Source organism: Poecilia mexicana, unplaced genomic scaffold (assembly GCF_051168715.1).
Source record: "Poecilia mexicana isolate PSO_F unplaced genomic scaffold, ASM5116871v1 scaffold_7, whole genome shotgun sequence".
In the NCBI taxonomy this organism is placed as follows: domain Eukaryota; kingdom Metazoa; phylum Chordata; class Actinopteri; order Cyprinodontiformes; family Poeciliidae; genus Poecilia; species Poecilia mexicana.
Window position 1 is genome coordinate 27,752,568 of NW_028263376.1, and position 20,066 is coordinate 27,772,633.

At 39.9% G+C, this 20,066-nt stretch overlaps 3 protein-coding genes across 4 annotated transcripts in view; 1 reads left to right on the plus strand and 2 right to left on the minus strand.

Moving 5' to 3' along the window:
* Positions 1-100: 100 nt before the first annotated feature.
* Positions 101-10,520, minus strand: LOC106920835 (structural maintenance of chromosomes protein 1A). The gene is made up of 26 exons (XM_014992112.2): positions 10,116-10,520; positions 9,245-9,433; positions 8,926-9,038; positions 8,493-8,696; positions 7,811-8,049; positions 7,464-7,722; positions 7,051-7,191; positions 6,867-6,949; positions 6,655-6,754; positions 5,642-5,749; positions 5,367-5,552; positions 4,788-4,967; positions 4,556-4,702; positions 4,317-4,454; positions 4,112-4,228; positions 3,921-4,027; positions 3,703-3,844; positions 3,469-3,614; positions 3,231-3,384; positions 3,025-3,132; positions 2,604-2,760; positions 2,353-2,507; positions 1,967-2,118; positions 1,735-1,804; positions 1,536-1,646; positions 101-843 (listed from the first exon to the last, which is right to left on the minus strand). Exons 1-26 carry the CDS (start codon positions 10,222-10,224, stop codon positions 763-765), a joined length of 3,696 nt encoding a protein of 1,231 aa, XP_014847598.1. The 5' UTR covers positions 10,225-10,520; the 3' UTR covers positions 101-762.
* Positions 10,521-10,844: 324 nt separating this feature from the next.
* Positions 10,845-15,034, plus strand: ribc1 (RIB43A domain with coiled-coils 1). Of its 2 annotated transcripts, none has more exons than XM_088007578.1 (7): positions 10,845-11,569; positions 11,822-12,027; positions 12,126-12,240; positions 12,511-12,629; positions 13,999-14,235; positions 14,628-14,794; positions 14,953-15,034. In XM_088007578.1, exons 1-7 carry the CDS (start codon positions 11,371-11,373, stop codon positions 15,032-15,034), a joined length of 1,125 nt encoding a protein of 374 aa, XP_087863704.1. In that variant the 5' UTR covers positions 10,845-11,370. The 2 variants fall into 2 exon arrangements, with proteins under 2 accessions (XP_087863704.1, XP_087863705.1); XM_088007579.1 differs by having other exon boundaries at positions 11,822-11,965; positions 12,115-12,240.
* Positions 15,035-16,654: 1,620 nt separating this feature from the next.
* l1cama (L1 cell adhesion molecule, paralog a) overlaps positions 16,655-20,066 on the minus strand; it is a 49,988-nt gene continuing 46,576 nt past the window's right edge. Inside the window, exon 28 of the mRNA XM_088007539.1 lies at positions 16,655-19,897. Coding sequence (XP_087863665.1) covers positions 19,573-19,897 — 325 coding nt within the window. The 3' untranslated portion in view covers positions 16,655-19,572. The remainder of the gene's footprint in view (positions 19,898-20,066) is intronic.

Here is a 20,066-nt window from a genome sequence, read left to right on the forward strand (position 1 = left end):
GATGCCTGGTTGCCGTCTCTGGAGGAGAGGTGTTAAAATTGAAAGAAATGTTTTCTTCTTAAACTGAAAACGAATGAATAAGTACGAAGACAAACGCTCATGAATTCACTTTAGATTTATTAAAGCAAAGCCAACCAAACAGACATAATCATCTTATTCATGCTGAAGTGGTTTCAGGTGATTCTCCAACTTATTAGGTACTTTTGACATAAGTCAGGTTTCAAAAAGCTTTGACATCTTCCAGCAGCAGTTTAACCTGCAGCCATTTTTACTGCTTTTGTTTAGTTATCGCGCAGGGAATCCATCCACCACACAACTAAACACTCCTGATTGAGCGTTTTTTTTAAAAAAAAGTTGCACATATGAAATGTAATTTGCTTTTAAGCACACAGAGGACAGGCAAAGGCTTTAAACAAACAAACAGAGCCATAAATGGTATAAAAAAGGAACTTGCTTATTTTAAAGGCATTTCATTAACTGGTTAGTATAAATCTTACAGTTCACTAAAAAGCGTTGAGTCTCCTTTTACTTTATCATAATTCACTACAATAATGAACAATAATGGTCAAATTTAGAAAGGGTTGTTTCCATTGAATGTACAGAAATCTTAGTTTTTACTCCAAAAAAAAAAAAAAAACACATCCCAGCAAGAAAAGGTTTAGAGAATGACTAAACTACAAAAAAAAATACAACAAAAGAAAACTGAAGACTTACTGAATACATGATCTGTAACTATATAGAACACTACTGAGCAGGCTCTTATTACTCATTTGGATTCGGGTTGGCATCAGGATACTGCGACAGGTCAAAGGTGAGAACTTTGCTGATGACACAATCTCCTTGCTGTGAAAAAGAAAACAAGAACCACTTTAATTTCTTCAAATAATCACTTCAATGTCATAGATGCTCTAAAAACAAAGTTTATATATTTCAGTCCTGCCAACTTGATAAATAAAAACTCTTTGGAGGGCAGAAATGCTCAGCAGAAAACTGATGAGGTTGGACATCCTGCTGCTGAAAATTACAATTAGCATTTGTTTTATATCGCGCCATCTAATTATGTGTGTGACTATCGTTAAAAACACCATAAAAAAAGGGTAACGAAGTGGTAAGGTGGTCAAGTCTTCAAGAAACTACATTTAAGTTGTTTCAAAGTGGAAACAAGAGATGCCATCAAGAAGCAAAGTCTCAGATAAAACCTTGATTTTTTTTTTTTTTTTTAGATGAAATTAAGTCTTTTTAATGTTCCCAGTCACTTCTGATTATCTGATTTTTATCGTTGGGGTTTTTTCGAACAGCAAAAAAAATATCACCACTTACAAAAAATTTATGTATCACAACTTTTACTGTTACAGCTGAAAGACATAATCGCATGTCATCCTAATACGGTCCAGTTCAAGTTACAATGCTAAATGTTACAGAAACGTATCAAAGCGAGTCACGATGTCAAAGCTTAATGGTTTTTTTAATCATATATCATATCTACAAAGTGTCAGTGTTGTAATGTTTGACGGTCAGTGAAGAGGGAAACCTACCTCTGGATAAACGCCTATAAGAGAGTCAGCCTTGGTGTAGAACTCCTCCTTCAGAGAAATGACAATAGCTTGGAAGTTTTGTACCGACTGGTCTTTGATGTAATTGGCCACCTTGAGAAGAAAGGACATATATATATGCATTTCTTTTAGTCACAAGAATCACTAATGAAAAGTCAGCGACAGTGAAATCTGAACGCACTTTGCCAATATTAGTGTTGTCCAGAGCGGCATCGATCTCATCCAGGACGAAGAACGGCGCCGGTTTGTAGCTGCAAGGACACAGAGGAGACGTTAAAGCCGTGGACAGAAATCTGCTTTCATCCAGGTCCTAAAAATATTTAAATATCACAAAACACACCAAGCAGGATTCACCAATGCTCGTTATTTAAGAAAGATTAAAATGTCCGCTTGTGTCGCTTTTTTTGTCAGACCTGTGGATAGCAAAAAGCAGAGCCAGGGCAGCAACCGTCTTCTCTCCTCCAGACAGGTTATCCATGGGTCTGAACCTTTTCCCTGGCGCCACACAGTTATAGTTGATACCGTCCAGATACGGTTCCTCTGGGTTTTCTGGGCCCAGAAAAGCCTGCAAAACACCAAGAGTGATTCAGATTTCAGACCAACTTAGTCACCAGCCAAAATACTTTTTTTTTTTTTTTTTGTGCAGCACAATGAGTGGGATTAAATATTGTTTTTCCTACTAAGAAAGATAATCAACCAGCAGGAAGTTAAGAGCTGGGTTGTCTTGTACTCTGAGACAGTAAATGTGACTGATAACACAATATTTTTTGATTTTGCTCCAGTAACAGCTAAAACACACCTGTGCGCTGCTGTTGCGTGACAGAGCTTTGTAGATCTCATCGATGTTGGTGGCCACAGACTCGAAGCAGGTATTAAAACGATCAAACCTCTCTTTCTTGATCTGCTCGAAGGCTTGCTTCGCCTTTTTGGCTCTCTTACGAGCGGCTTCAAACTCTGAAATCAAGCGGGTAAAGTCATCAGAAAGAGTTCATTTTAGACCATTCCTCTGGTCCTGTCTCCGTTTCGCCAACCATGATCATGTCCTCTCACCATCGCTGGTCTCCTGGAACTTGTCCCTGACGCTCTCCAGCTTTTCCATGGCCTTCATGTTGGGGGCGCTGATCCTCTGCAGGATGCTCTGCTGCTCGTTCAGACGCTGCTGCAGCGTGTTTGTCTCTGCTTTTATCTCTTCTTCTGACAATGCATCCTACAGGATATTACAAAGGTTTAATTTTCTTATTTTTTTATTTTAATAACTGAAATATTACATGTCTTTTATTAAAAAAAAAAAACACAGCTCTACACTGTTTGAAAAGTAGCAAGCTTCTAAAAGCTTAGCAGATAAAAGTGGTTTACCCTGAGAAATCTATGCAACATTTTTTTTTCAGAGTGGGAACCGCTTTAATATAAAATACAGGAAGTTCTTATGGTTCAAAAAGATGAATCTCTTGAATTATTTGGAGCATCTAACCTTCAGATCTTCAGACAAGTTGCTATAGTCGATTTCTATTAGAGCTTCTTTAGCCAGAACGCTGCTGGATGTCCTCTGACTGCTGGAGTCATCTGTCTGGGAGCTCCCCTACAACAGCAAGAAATTATTTTAATTTCTTTTCAAATCCTGATTTAAAAAAAAAAAAGCGGTGCATAAAAGCAAACGTCTTTGCCATGTCCTCACACCTCTCCCTGGCTGATATCATCCATGGTTCCAGAGCGAAGCGGCAGCCTGATGTCCTGCATCTTGCAGGCCTGCAGCAGGTTGTGGCGGTCACTGCGCTTCTGCTCCAGTTTGGTCTCGATGGCGGTGACCTCCTTCTGGAGCTGGGTCAGCTCTCTGGAAGGCAACAAACAGGCCAAATAGATTTAGAAAATACACACCAATACGTTTTATTTCATCTCGGTTTTAGTCAGCACTGACTTGTTAGCGCCTCCCAGTTTTTTGCGAATCTCCTCCATTTCGTGGTTTTTATCGTTGACTTCAGATTTCTTGGTGAGATGTTGGTTCTTCAGGTCCTGCAGCTGGGCCATCGTCTCATCGATGATTTTCATGTGTCTGTGCTCCTCCTAAGTAAAACCACAGATCACACCCGTCTTGATTTCAAGCTAAGTCAATATTAAGCCATTAATGCTAACTTTGAATATATTTTTGGACCTTCTTAAGGCGCTCTATCTCAGCCTCATCTTTCTTAACAGTTTGCTCCCACATCATGACTTTCTCCTGGTCCTCCTTCAGCTGGTTCTTCTCGTAGTCCACCTGGATTCCCAGACGGGTCTTCTGGGTCTCAAACTCAAGACTGAAATTAAACAACACAAGTCAAAAAAAAAAAAAACGTTCTGCTAGCAGAGAAGTGACTTAAACTCTAAACTGACCGCTTCTTTGCGATCTCATTCTGCCTCTTCACTTTCTCCTCTTCAAATTCTCGGATGTTTCTCACTCCGATCTCCTTACAGAATTCAACAAACACCTCGTCCTCCACCTACAAGACAAACCCAGCCGTTAACCTACAGAGAACCGCTTGTAAAGCCGGTTTTAAGCAGGCCGTGCGTTCAGTCAGTCTCACTAGGTTCATGCGGTCTCGGAGGTCAGTGATCTCTCGCTCGCGGGATTGGATGATCCTCTTGATGTCATTGATGCGAGGGCCAAAATTCGCAAGTTCACTCTCAAGTTTGGATTTCTCCTGCGAACAAGAAATCAAAAAAACACTTTAAAACCACCAATCGCTGTTCAAAAATCCCAAAAGACAAAACGAGAGGCTCGGGGCGAACCTGCATGTTGAGGGAGAGGTGCCTGGTTTTGGTCTGCTCCAGGTCGCTCTGGGAGTATTTGAGTCTCATCTGCAGGCCGTGTGCCTGAGACTGCACCTGACGCAGTTCTGCCTCCTTCCTCTTTGCCTTCATTTGCTCCTGCAAAGAAAATTCGAAAGTGATTCATGCTAAAAACAAACCGCAAGGCATAAATGAATTAAATAGGCAATCAAATTCTTGACTTCTTCTGAGTTGGTTACCTTTAGCTCCTCTGTGAGTTTTTCCTTCTTCTCCTTTAGTTTGTCCACCGCCTTCTCGTCCCAGCGTCTGGCCTTGGCCTTCAGGTCGCTGGCTCCTCCGGAGATGACTCCTGACTTCTGGAACAACGTGCCATCCAGGGCTACAGTCTGAACACGGGATAATAAAGACACATCAGCAAACTGTCATCTTAGAATATCAACAGCATTTCTCATCCCGAACCAGGTTCGTCACCTTGTGTCTGTAAGGCCCTCCGAAAGCGATCCTTCGTGCGTCCTCCACATTCTCACAAACCAGAGCGTTGCCGCAAGCGTACTGGAGGGCTTTCTTGATGTGTGGCGGCTCGTAGCGGATCACATCTATCACCAGCTTGGCCCCGCGCAACTCTCTCAGTTTTTCATCTGTTGGTTTGACCTTAAGGGGGTAAAAAAAAAGGTTTTCTGCTCATTGGGTGATCAATATGGATGATAATTACCTCCAAAACTGCTGCTAAATCAGGGGACTCAAGTTTTACTGTCCTGCAACTTTTAGATGTCCCCCTCTTCCTACACACCTGAATCAGACTAATGGTTCATCATCAGCACTCGGACGAACCTGATGATATGCTGAACAGATAATTCAACCCTTTCATTCAGCTGTGTTGGAACTGGGAGACATCTAAAAGTCACAGCACAGTGTCAGTGAGGACTAGAGGTCTCTGCTCTAAATCTTTGAAAATGCACTTATTACCAGTGCATAATAAAATCTTTATTTTCAGTACTTTCCATTCTGATTACTCTTTCCTTGAGGTGTTGTCTGTGGTGTAATATTCACCTCAAGATAGTCCAGAGGAAGGAAGGTCTCAGGCTCTCCTCTCTGCTCCTTGATGTACTGAATGCAGTCTCGGCCGGTTTTCTCTGAGTCGACGATGATGGCGTCCATGTTCTTGCCCAACACTTTGGTTACAGCAATCTGATATTTCTTCTGAGTGGGCTGGCACAGGTCGATCAGGCGGCCGTACTGAAAACACAACAGCAGGTGGCTTTGTTCAAATATGTTCAACATGTTGTCCAGTTTTGGACACTGAAGGGTCGATTCTGTATTCTTACCACAGATCCGGGATAAAGTCTCTTGATGCTCTCCATGATTTCTGCCTTGCGCTGCTGTCGACTGTTCTCCTGTCTGTCGATCCTGGCGTCTCCCAGCTGCTCCATCACCTGAAGCAAATGGAAGTGGTCAGTCCCATCCTGTCATGCTTTTCATGTCAATGAAAAGATATTTATTCATGCAAGATATTTATTAAATGGGAGAAGTGGAGTTTTGTTGTGGTTTTACACACACACACACACACACACACACACAAACACACAAAAGCTGTGCTCTACTCTGTGGAGCTGAAAATATTTCTATTTTTACTCCTCAGGTTACGTATGGGACTCTGGGAAAACGCACCAATGGTGTGGCTGTCCATGTAAATTTTGTATGTAGATTGTCTTAAGGAATTGCAACTGACAAAGTAAAATAATAGTAAAATAAAATCCACTTGTGCATAATTAAATTTCTAATTACACTTTCATATTTAAAACAGAAGCGTTCAGTTAGCATGTTTGCATTTTTAATTGTGATAAATTGGACATTTTCTTAATTCAGATTTGATGATTTCTATAATGCAATGGAAACACTTTTTATAATACAGGTTATTATAACCAGGTTATAATAACCCGTATTATAGGTTAATACAGGTTATTAACCTGTTAATACAGGTTAATAACCTGTATTAATTGTAGGCTCTTCAGAAAGAAGCAACATTTTGCCCATCCCAATGTAAAATCAAAAATATTTCAAATCTGCCTAAATTGGCCGAGACCCAAAGCGTTTAAAGACACCAGTGAGAAGCAGGCCGTACACACAGGCATAATGACCCACTTTTACTTTTTGATGTAAGATTCTTAGATGTACAGAGAAGAAAGCAGTTCTCTACAGGTAAGCTAAAGGAAGCCTGCAGTCAAGCTAAAGAAAAAGATCAAAACATATCAACTTCAAGTAAAGTACAGAAGGTTAAAAGTGTGAATATGTTCAATGAGTAAAGCCAACACTGCTCTGTCTTTTCTACTTTAGTTACCTGATTAAGCTCCATGTTTATTTCATCAATCCTCCTCTTGGCCATCTCTACTTCCTCCGTCAGCTCCTCCTCCATGCGCTTCTGCTCATCAAGTGACTGTCTGAAGTTTAGCAATATGGAAATGTGTGAGTGAAGGAGTAAAATAAATCATACTAGCAGCTCAATGATCAACAGGAATCTGCTCAGAGAGAGCAAATACACCAGTGACGTACCTGCTGGTGGCGATGTAGTCCTCTAGCTTCTCGATACGCTTCTGGTTTTCTTCTATTTCACGAATCTTCTGCTTGATTTTGGCCTGAGATATGAGGAAACATTTGCAGACTCAGCTTTTTTTTTATCTGAGATTAAAAAAAAGCTGTTGTCACTTTTTCTTATTCTTTTTTTTTTTTTTTTTACCTCTGTCTCCACTTTCTTCCTCTCCTCCAAATCAAGGCGGTCCTGGTCAGCCTTCTGGTCCCGGTTGAACTTCTCCAGTTCCTGGGCCAGAGTGGCAGCGCGCTTACTGGCCTCCTCCTTCAGGCGATGGTACTGCTTCACCTGAGGGGAAAAGAGAGTCAAGCTAATTCATTTTTCCGGAAAGCAAATATTGAGGTCAATAACTTCAGAAAACATGCACATTTCTTTTAAGAATGTGGAGATTAAATAAGCTGGGAGGGCAGAAATTATTTCGTTGTATTACATGTATTTAATCTACTTCAAATGCTATAACACAACTGTGAACAAACTTTTTCATTTGCTAATGGCATCTATTGGTTTGACTGAAGTTTCATTGAATAAAAGGACTAAGGAAGCTTTAAATCGAGTCGGACCTGGTTTTCCTCCAGTGTGAGGTCCTGGCCCTGGCTCTGAGCCTCCTCCTCCATTCTTTCCTCAAACTCCTGCTTGGCCAACTCCACCGCTCTCATCTCCTTATCCAGCTCATCCATGTCAGCTTTGCGCTTCTTGTACATCTTCTGGGCGTTCTGATGAGATTTTTTCGCAGCTTCTAGCTTTTTGATTTTGTGCGCCGTGTTCTCTTTGGCCTTGATGTACTGAGGCCTCTTTTGATTCAGCTCGGAGTCCTTTTCCCTGCAAATAGGATGAAAATAATTATTTTGCACTGGAAATTTTAGGGCATGCACACCCAGAGGGCGACCAGAACCACATGAGGACATACTTGATTTCTTTCTCGATGGTCTGCTGCTCCCTCATCAGCCTGCCCAATTCTTTCTTCTTGTCCTTCAGCTCCTCTTCAACGTGGTCCATCTTTTTACGGTCCTTATCGATTTCTTTGTTCCGCTGGCCGAGCTCTTTGTTCAGCTTCTCAATCTCGACCTCATTGTGGTACAACTTGAAGAGCTGTAACTGTACGCTGGCTCTGGCCACCTCGTCTTTAAGGCGTTGGTATCGCTCAGCCTGACAAGGACATCAAGAACAAGAGAGAAAATAACGCAATTAGCTTTCCGATCATTTTTTTTTTTTTTTTAGAATTTATTTAGGTTGAACTTTATGGCAGATTTAGATTTGATTTGCAATAACTAAGGCGGTCTTGGGAGGATTGAAATACACCAATCAGGCTTTCCCTGCTAGAAATTTTTTTTGATTAATTTATTAAATTTAAATTTATTCACATTTTTTTCTTGCAGCACTTTATATAACGTGTAAAAGAAAAACCTTGAGTATTGAATCCAAAGAAATTAATTTGATTTTTACTCAACTCAAAAAAGTCAGATTGAAAATAGCAGAAGTTATTACATTTTATGCATTTAATTTTCTATATTTGACCAGCTCAACTCTGACCAGTGAAAAGCAAAGGAAAACAGACTCATTTTGACCTCTAGTTATTTCAAAGCGCCTACCTCCTCTTTCTCCTGCTTGGCTTCTTTGCGCTCTGCAGCAATGTTTTTCTTGCGGTGATAATTGAACTGAGTGTCTTCTTCTGCTTTCACCATCTCCTTCTTCCTGCGGTCATACTCTTGTGCCAACTCCCCGGAACGCGAGATCTCCTCAAACAGCGCCGTTCGCTCTTTGGGGTTCTTCATGGCAATGGACTCCACAGCCCCCTTTGGTGTAATAAAACAAACAAAATAATAAAAAAAAAAAAACTCAGGTGAATAAAAGCAGTTGCCCAAAGAATTACAGACTAAAATATTACTATAATATGGTATTAGCCAGGGATGAAACACTTAATCTAATTCACTTATTAATCAAGCAATACCAAAAGTATGTCAGCTTTATACAAATGGTTTGCTACTGAAACACTGTGAAGGAAGCGATTCACTAAACACTTACCTGAAAGACAAGAAAGTTTCTGGCTTTGATCAGAATGCCAAGTTTTTCCAGCTCCTCGCTGTATTCAGGTAGTCCAACCACTTTATTGTTTATGCGGTACTCGGATGAGGCCCCTAAGACAAACCGTGTGGTTTAGTTACAAAGCAAACGTGGTAGGAGCAACACACATGTTGTTCTTAACAGAATTAGAATTGGTTAACTAGACAATATTTGTCATGTTGTTCAAACAGAAAGATATGTAATGACAAAAAGCGTTGTTTTTTACTATAGAAATTACCGACAGACGGTATATCTTCTCAATTTGTACATAACTTCTTACCAATAATGACCCGTGTGAAGGAACGCTCCTCTCCGTTATCCTCTTGGTACACCATGCTGACAAACGCTCTGTTGGCAGCTGGCTTCCCCACAGGAGCTCCATGGATTAGGTCCTTCAAAGTCTTAACACGCAGGTTACTAGTCTTTTCTGCCAAAACAAAGCTGATGGCATCCATGAGGTTGGATTTACCTGCAATGAAATGCATTGAAATTTTAAGTTCTGTTTCCACACCCTAAACGGATTTCCTTTTGCTTCTTTTGTTTTCTCTTACATTAATGCATCACAAAGTTAAAATCTTTCATAGCTGCCATTTTTGTCAGACCTTGCTTGTATCTGAGGCTATCCAAAAAGAAATGCATTTTGTTAGGAAAGGTTTCTGCATAGAATTGGTGGGGAGTAGTTTGTAGGACAAGTAATGACATATGTAAAAGCCCCATAAGCTTTATATTTTATAAACAGTTTATTGCGTTAATTATTAAATGTGTAAGACACCTAGAAGGTCCCAAAAAATACAAAAGCAAAATGCATAGAAGAATTATCATCTCAACCTAAAATAAATCTGTGTTGTTTTCTGATTAAGCAAAATACACAATTTGTCATTCACAAAACTAAAGTGCGTGGCGTGTTATTACTAAAGCAATAACATGCCATCCAACAAACTATTAAATAGATACCTACAACAATAACGAAGTGCAAAAATATTTAGTACCCGTATTACAAAATACACACTCCAATGTTAGTAAAGTGTTTTACAATAAACCATACCTACTTGCTACAAGAATAAACAGTACAACGAGAAAACAACGTGTTTACCGTTAGCCAATGGTAGCAAACAGTTTACATTTTGCCTTAGCTCTCCATCATAACATACCCGATCCATTGGGTCCGATAATTGCCGTAAACTTGTGAAACGGTCCGATGATTTGTCGTCCTTTGTATGACTTGAAGTTTTCTATCTCTATTAGTTTCAAATAGCCCATTTTCCTTGTTAATGAGCTTATATTTGGATGAAAATCGGCACGGACAATGTTAAGACAGTTAGCTAATAATGCTAGCAGCCAGTCTGCAGCGAACAACTTGTCTAACACAAACAAAGTGAACTTGTAAATGAATGAACGCTCCTGCTCAACATGTAGCTCGCTTGCACATAAGTTACATTATGAAGTAAATGCAAAGTCTCTAACATAAAAACCGTGTAAAAAAAATCCTTGTCAAATTTAATCGGAACACTTGTAACAACAGAGCGCCATTTTACAACCTAACAGGAAAAGCTTAAGCGCGCGAGACTCGAAACCTCGCATTTTCTCGCGAGGTGGAGTTAAAAGCGACGTAACCGTGCGACACAAATATGACTGTGTCTATGGAAACCGCTGCTAATGACATTTAAAATAGAAAAAAAAATCATTACCTTTAAATTCTGCCAATATATTTGTCAAATTACTTAAGTCTATTTTTAAGTTTAGAGAGACATTCTTTTGTAGCAAAAAAAATGTTACCATGGTTACTAGGGCAGCCAAACCCAAACATAACACGGTGACAGCAACGTAGGAAATTACAGTTGATGTTAACTGTAATTTTCTACGTTTTATGCAGCTAGTATCTTACAGGTAAGAGTGAGGATATGGATTTATTAGTTCTTCTAAGAAATTTGAAATGTAATTTAAAAGCTTTCTACAAGAGAGACAGAGGAGCCAATTAATCTGGATGCCTTTTTATCTTTCTTTTCTGAATGAAGAAAAAGCCTATTTTCACAACAAAAAAACTCCACGGGATAAAGACGACCTACAGTTTAACTTAAGGTGAAGAAGCTTTTTTATTTTTTTACCTGCGGAGCCTGATATGCTATTTGGCACTGGAAGTACTTGACCTCGTTCTATATAATTACTGAATTAATTTAATATTTTTTGTTTTGTTTTGAATTTTTTTATTTGGAAAAGTGTTTCTTGCTCTTGAATTTATCATTTCCTTGTATTTTTTTTTTTATTTTAGCCCTTTTGTATGTCAAGAGCCGCATCTATAATACCTCTGAAGAATTTGAATTACAACATCTTATTTCCCTTTGGGATCAATAAAATAGTTTTGAATTTAATTTTTTTCCCCTCAGAACCTGACTAGAAAGCATAAAAATGTATAAAGTGGACTTGCCTGTTGATGATTCAAAAGACAAGGTCGTGGAGGCCCGAAGGTCTGCAGAAAGAGCTCGCAAAGCCCGATTCTTCAACCCTCGCCTGCGTGTGATGGGCGTCGACCTGGATGCTCTAAACCAGCAAGTCTTGGAAAATAAGCACAAGCGAAGCTGTGAGAAACTACGAAACAGGGATTTTGGTAACTACAAACATTCTCCTATGTCTTTTGCTTCTGTCAGACATGCCGAAGGGTGGCTGTGGCTACAATGTAGTAGCTTTCCACCATCGGTTTGTGTGTGAATGGGTGAAAGAGCTTTGGATTTGTCTGGACTGGACAAAGAGCTACACAAGAACAGTTAATTTACCATTTATGAAGAAACTACACAATGATAAAATTACATTTTATCACTAATAAATACAGATCACTTGTATATTTTTGAACTTATTTCAGATAACCTGCAGAGACGCCAAGATGAAATGTTACTTCTGCAAGATAGTAATGAGAAAGAGAAGCGGAAAGCTTTGCAAAAGGACCTGAATCAGTTCTGGGATTTACAGCAGCAAATGAAGATCTCTCATGATGTCGAGGTGAAGGGGCAGTACAACCTCACGATTCCAGAGTCTGAACTGGGGCCTTCCAGCATGCACATATTTGAGGTAGGATTGACATAGGTGTGCTTGAACGGGCAACAGCAGTAAATCCAATAAAAGTGGGAAGTCACCTTGTTCTTTCTTTGTTTTTGTTTGATTTACAGGGAGAAGATCGCGGACGGAAGGAAAGGGTTAAAGAACAAATGAGAAAAAAAGTAAAAGATTTGCAAGAACAAATGGACGATAAGAAAATGAGGGACACGAGAGCGAAGCACAGAGGTGAAAAGAGCGAAACGTGAACGTGCACACACAAAACACACACACGATTACCTATGAGCAGAATTAATCCAAGAGCTGCTATAAATCACACAAACGTGCTTCGTGGTTTTCCGCACAAACAATCACATCTTCCCACACAGTCCTCTCTGCCAGGTGACTTTGATGAATGCTCATCCCGAAGTGCTGTGAGTGTGTGGCTTGAGACCTATTTTCAGTGGGTAATAGCTAATGCAGTTGTAAAAACAAAACACATTTCCGCACGCTTCACAGAGATGCTGTTGAACAACCAGCTGGTGAATCAAGACCTAATGTGGGCCCAGCAGAATGCAGTCGAAGAGGAGCGTAGGAAAGCTGCCCTCGTCTCACTCTGGAACGACAATCAAGCCCTGGTACGCAACAAACACACGAACGCTCACGCGCCGTCATTTGATGCAAATGTTTGAAGACGAACCCAGTGGGGATTCTAAGCTGTGACAGAGGTTTCTCGGCTGGGACGTTCAAATTAGAATTGCAAACTCAAAATGCTGAGCGATGCCTACACACACTTGACCCAAGGGGGAGGCAGTCGCATCGTTTGGTGCCAACCAACACGCACGGATGAACTAACATGATGCGTGCGTGGAATCGGTTTGTTATTTGAAAGCCCCCTCTTAGCTGCTCCCTCATTTGCCTGAGCGCTCTTGTCTCAATTCCCCATTGTGCGAAATTCTTCTAAAGCCTTCAGGTCATGGCATTTTTCATGATAATTATGTAGTTTTCCTAATAGCCACTCGTGTCGATGATTCACCAGCAAATGTATCTTCCTGAGAGGATCACTTGGGAGACAGTGCAGCATACAGGTGCTTTTCAATGAATTAGAATGCTCTCAAAAGTTATTTGATTCGGTAATGTAATTCAGAATGTGAAACTTATTATATATTTTCACGCAAATTAATATATTTTTGTCGACCGTGGGTTTTTTTTTTTTTCGCAAATAATGAAAACCAGAAATCCTGTCATTCAGCAAACTAGAATATCACATAAAACCAATAAAATGATTACAAAGATTTTTAATGAGAAAATGTTATGCTACAGTCATGTTATGACCTACAAAAACATCCGGAAAACAGTTGTCCAGCAGACAGTTATTGACACAGGGAAGGTAATAAAAAGTTACATGTTAAGGAAAATACATTATACCGCAAGAAGTCTTTGCTCACACCTCCGAATCATTGGATTCAGGTGTTCTCATCCACTCCCATGCCCTAAAGTGTATGAAGTCCTGCAATTACATGCTCCCAACATTGTGGGAAAAGTTTGGGAATGCCCCTTTCTTATTCCAAAATGCATCAGTGCACATAACAGTGCCCATAAAGACACGGATGAAGGCGTTTGGTATGAAAGAAATTGACTGTTTTGCACACTAGAGACCTGACCTCAAACCAGTAGCGTATCTTTGGTATGAATAAGATTGAAGATTGTCAGACAGACCTTCTCACCCAATACCAGTGTTTGACCTTACAAATGCATTTATGCCAGATTGGTCAAAAATCCTCATAAAAACACTTCATTCATTGATGAACGCTTTCAAACAAGAGCTAAAGTTGTTATAGCTCCAAAGGGGTTGTGGCCATCAAAGCTTATGTGAGTGAACATTTCACAGGTTTATAAAGACTCCTGTTTTCTTTTTTTGTTTGTTTGTTTATTTGTTTCTTTGTTATAATCTTTGAGATCTCTCTAGGTCAGTGCTGAGGCCTCATCCTATGTTGTTCCACACAGGCTGAAGTGCGAGCTCTGGACCGCAGGGAGCAGCGTAGGAACGAGGCAGCGGATAATCTGGTAGAAATATGGCACACTGGGACATCTGACATGTTGACAGAGACTGCAGAGCCAGCAGAGACCTATTTGGGAGGAGGGAGACCGCCGCACGTTCTGCCAGACAAGTGGAGGGGGATGAGCCTCGCGCAGCTCAACAACTTCCACGAGCAGAGAGAGCAACAGCGCCTCGAGAAAAAGGTACTCCTGCTGTCCCGGTTACATGGTGTCGCTTCCATAAATGCATGAGTCTCCACCCAGGCAGCGCACAGCATGTCTGAAGGCTCATAACTGTTCAGTTTTTCCTTCAAGACTGGAAGCTGAAGTTGAAACTGAATATTTTTACTTTAAGGTCAAGTCTTGTCTATGAAAACAAAAGGATTTGCTTGATTTTGGAACATCTTTCATGTCTACGCTGGATAAAATTAGGTTCATTTACTCACACAGAGAAAACCCATACAGCCAGGGGAAGAACATGCAAAATTAGCTTAACATTAGATATTTGTTAGGTTTGCAACCAACTACTTTAGAGCAATATATCCATAGTACACAACTTATGCCACTTTTGTTGTTGTTGTTGTTGTTGTTGATAGAAACAACTTGAGGCAGATAAGATTAGGGATGCAGCCTGGGACTTGCAGCTCCTGAAGATTTCCAAAGCAGGAGACGAGAAGGACCAGAAAATGGCAGAACTAAGAAGACAACAGAGAATCCTGATGGACCAAGAAAACAAGCAGCTGGCCAGACTGCAGCAAGCACAGTGAGCTCTAAACACACACACGCACGCATGCATGCACGCACGCACTTTTGTCAGGTAACTTGTTTATAAATTGCTAAAAAATTATGAAATGTATTATAGAAATGAGCATTTTCTGTCCGTTTCTGCACACTGTATGTACATTTCTGTTTCTGTTCCAGTCAGCACTATCTGAATAAGGAGCTCTATACCGACAAACCCACCAGGGATTATTTTGCCCAGTTTAACACTGGTTGCCGCTAACCAAGACCTACCACCAGCTTGTCCCCTGTCAACAATTTACTTTTGTCAATAAAGGATTGAATGTTGTTAAACCAATGATGTAGTGTCCATTGTCCAACACTAGGGGGTGCTATAATTTCAAGAAGTTTATATTCCAATGATGACTGAATGGTTTTACACAACATTTTGTAGGAACCTCCCAAATCTGTTGACATTATCCCAATGAAAATTTGTTTTTAATTCTGGACTGTGCCTCTAGGTTGCTGTGAAAAAGTATTTGCCACCTAGCTGATTCTGTCGGATATTTTTTTGTTTGTTTGTTTTGGATTTCAACATCAGCCAAAGATAACCTGAATAAATAGAAAAGAAAATCAGTTTTCAAATTATGATTTTATTTATTTTGTTATAAAGCTATTCAAACCAATCTCAGTCTGTCTCTATGTTTAAGGTAGAGAGGACACAAAAGAACCCAGAACAACATGTTATGCACATGTTACAGGTGAGCAAGGGAGAAAAAGAACCAGACTGTTCTTTAGTGATCCAAAGTCGATGAAAGTAAAATTTACACTTGATTTGGAAATCAAGGTCCCAGAGTCTGGAGGAAGAGCGGAGAGGCACAGCAGCATCCACATTGCTTGAAGCTCAATGTGAAATTTTCACAGTCGGTGATGGTTTGGGGTGTCATGTTCTCTGCTAGTTTCGGTCTACTGAGTTTTCTAAAGTCCACAGTCTATCATCAAATTAGTGCGCTGAATGCTCACTTCTGCTAATAAGCTTTACAGACATGTTAACTTCATTTCCCAGCAGGACTTGGCATCGGCCCACACTGCCAAATGTACCCAGAAGCAGTTCGATGAACATGGTGCTCCGGTTTCTCATTAGCCAGCAAACTTGGCTGCCCTAAACCCAAGAGAGGATCGATGCAATATTGTTAAAGTAAAGACGGAAGACACAGAAACCACAATGATGACCTGAAAGCTTTTTTTAAAGCAACACAGGCTTTTATTACACCACCTTAGCCGATTACTTTCATGCAATAGCGCATTGACGTAATACTTCATGTTAAAGGAGCCTCAACTAATTATTGAGGGCATACAGTTCATTATTTGTAAGTCATCATTAAAATTACAAGAAAAAAATTAAAATATTTCACTCTGTGTATTAAATTTGCATAATATATCATAAAGCATTGCACTTTCTAAAATGTGACAAGAAATATTGAACTTGTTCATGGTATTCTAATTTTTTGAGATGTACAGGTAGCCTTGAAATTGCTTTTTTTTTTTATCAAGTAAATCAAAAGCTATTTGATTTACTTGATAAAAATCAAAAGGCTGTTCTAAGAACCTCCTGTGTCTGTCAAGTGGGGGGCTACAAGGTCCAGAATATTTAAAAAAGACCTGCTTTCACAGTATTCTGATTAACACAGCATTTCAGTGGCTGGCATCCATTTCAGCCGGAGTGCAGGAGAGAAAACATGTGCATGGTTAGAGTTACACAGCGAGGGATAAGTGCCAGAAAGGACATGCGTAGAGGCTGACTTGCCAAAGGGGCTTTGGATCCCACTCAAGCCCGCTTGCTACTGATGTTTATTTTTGATACTTATCAGCTCATATGGAGGGGGAAAAAAAATTTGGACCATTTATTGTACAGATTGTTCAAGGTTCTTTATTTGTCAGTCATATAACCAGTTACATTTGTAGATTAATTAAGCAGTTACAGTTACATCGGCCCCATTTGTGGTGCCTCTCCTCTCAACCGCGGTCGAGCACCCGCGGGATACATGAAGGCATCATCACCGTGCTGACCAACACACCACAAAGAGGCACACAACCACCAAGCCCTTCACAATCTCACCTGATTGCTCTCATCTCCACTCAGCCATTACTTCAATCTGTCAGCTTTTTTTTAATTTAGAGAAGCAAAATCTAAACAAACCAGTTAGTTGTTTTTTTCCCCCCCAAAAGATTAGTCTGTTTAGCTATAAAAAATAAATAAATAAATAAACAGTAACAACAGTGGAAAAGCAACAAGCCAGTATCCTACTGGCTCACCCTCAGGACATGAAAAGCAAAGAGTGGCAGTCGAGTGAGTATCTGTGTGTGCATGTGTGTGTGTGTGTGTGTACACTCATTTCTCAGTCAAAGTTAACATTTGCCCCAAACATTGACAAACACAAATGTTCAGCAGCACATTGTTATGTTAGGATATTGGCATATTTTGAGCAGGCTGATGCTCCTGTATGAAAATAGAGTTTTATTTGTCCTGAGCGTGTCTGTTTGACCTAAACCAGGGAGCGTCTCTGCACAACTCCTTTGGTGCCTCTAGTCTTTTCAGACAGACATCCCACGTTCTCCCTCGGAGGCTGTCATGATATGTTTGGCCAGTGGAAAGCTTCAATTCGAATAGAGAGGGCACTGATTGGCTTACTGCATTCCTGCTCGACATAACTGCATCACAGATATTCACTGCACTGCAACACATTGGTGAATTATCATGTGGATGAATCCTAATGTCGCTGTCTGCGTGATGTATCTACTTTCACTAAATAACACTAAATGTACAATGTTTTTTTTTTTTGGATTTTTAAAAATGATATGTTGGCAAACATCTACAGAACAATGTGCATTTTTTTGTTTTTTTTGTTTTGTGTTTTTAGTTCTTCAGCTATGAACTATTCTTTGCTACAGCCAAGTCTTACTGCGGTCATTTGTCAAAAACACAACGTCTGAATTCGTAGCAACAGTACAGAAGAAGAAAAGTTTCAACTAAGCGTTTTTGAACAAAGTCGGGTGTTTTTAGAAACTGCACGTTTTTTAAATATTATTTTTTTTTATCAAATGTGGTTCTTTTGAAGTGGTTCTATTTACATTCTGTGAAAAAATTGTCCTTTCCAGATTACTTAAAACATTTCCTATCTTTCCAGTCTTTTTTTTTTATCAGTTTAAAAGCACAGAAATACAATATTTACCTCGTCCTGAAAAGAATACATTCTCTTATGTAAATATGCCTTTATCGTACATTACCTGGCTGTCATTAAGCCTGTCTGCAAAACCCAGCTTGCACCGATGAAGGCTGAAAACTAAACCAGGCGCGACTCTTCGGTGTGTAACAAATACTGCTTCTCAATCAAACTGTATTGTATGAGATGGACAGGTATGAAAAGTTTGTTAGTTAAACTCAACAACATTTTAATACAGAGTAGAAAGAGACAAAGACAGTTACAGAAAGCTACACGTAGGTCTCGACACCGAAAAAAGTTACAATTCCACTTAAAGTAAAATGACGTAACGCTTGTTGTGGGAAGGCGAGACTGTAATGACATCAATCTGGCGCTTTATGCAGACCTGGCAGGCACAGGAACCTATAAGGAGCATTTACATATCTATAATACTGTATTATGGCTGAATAGATAGATGCAGATGCAGCTATACACCAGGTGCTACTCGATATTTTCACACAGTCAAGTTTCACACTGAAACTTGACTGTGTTTGATTTCAATGGAAAACAACCTGGTCTGTTGAAAATGCTATGAGAGATTACAAGCTTTATGTAAACATGACAATGATCATAAATAAAAATGCCCAAAAGACTGTTTTGTGTTCAGTCACAAAGCTATTACAAATGTAAAATATCACCAGCGAGGACAATCTGATGCATTGTATGGCAAAGGACATATCAATACATTAAAAATAATAACGTAAAAAATAAGATTAAAATGTACGGTGGCAAAAGTATTCAAACCCCCTTGAGCTTTTCGCATTTGATCAAACTGCAATCACTGCTTTTCCACAGATCCAAATTTTTATTTAGCGCCCTTACTGACATCCAAGTAAAACATTATTTTTCATATTTTAGAACGACCTCGTCAAAGTCCAGATTTAAATCAAATAAAAAATGAAAGAGAAAATCAGAATCTGTGGTTGACGTTTTACAGATTGTCTGAATCAGATTTTTATATGAAAAAAGTTCAAAAATTTTTGTTTGACTCTATCGTAATGTGGTATAATATGTGATCATCTATCACAAATCCCAGTAAAATACAGACGTTTGCAGTAATAACAGCAGAAATTATAAAAATTCAAGGAGTATGAATACTTTTCCAAGGTACTGCATGCTGTCCGTTTCCCTACACTGAGCTCCATCATCACGCTCCACGTTTACTTAATGCACCACTCTGCATGTCTAAGTGACCACACCTCAAACCCCTGATATTTCAAAATGTACAACATTCCTTCCACATGTTTATGTGTTGTTCAACGCAAGAAGAGGAAAGGGGGTTCAAATAAACATCAGCTCTTTAAATTAACTGTAAATCTCACACACAAAAAAAAAAAATAGGATGGGACGTTGGGTGTCACATGGTCCACTGCTTAGGACTCTCCTTTGGTCACAAATGTCTAATCAGTCAGATGACTGCCAGAGGGCGTATGAATAGTCTGTATATGATTGTGCGCTGGGCCTCAAAATAAACATCAGCAACTCAGAGGGGGTGAGGGGACAGGACAGTATGGGCACATACGTGTTGACATTTTGGTCTGATGGTCTCTGGTGGAGGTTAATCGAGGATAGTGATTGCATTGGGCATGCCATTAGTGGTTGGGGCGACGGTCACGGGGTTCAGCGGGGAGTTATCTGGCAGACCGTGGAAACCCTCCGGACCTTCACTTGGACGACTGATCTGGCTGGCCAGAGATTCATCCAAGTTGAGCTCTGTGGTCAGAGCGCTGCTGCCGTTAAAGTTCAGGGTGTCCTCGCTGCACATCTTGTTGTCTTCGCACAGGGATGGCTGGCTGGCTGTCCGCTTCTCCTCCAGATCACTGGAGCAGACGAGGACATATGTGGAAAAAGAAAAAAAAAAAAAAAGACAACTATGAAGAAATATTCAACCATCATCAACTTTACATAATAGTGAAATCATTGAGTATCGGCTACATTACCTCATACCTCTAAATTAATAGTTATTATTAAGTAAATTTCCCTTTAACATTTGTAGCTCCATCAACAAGTGCACAACTGCTGAAGACAGAAAGTCATGCATGCAGCAACAGG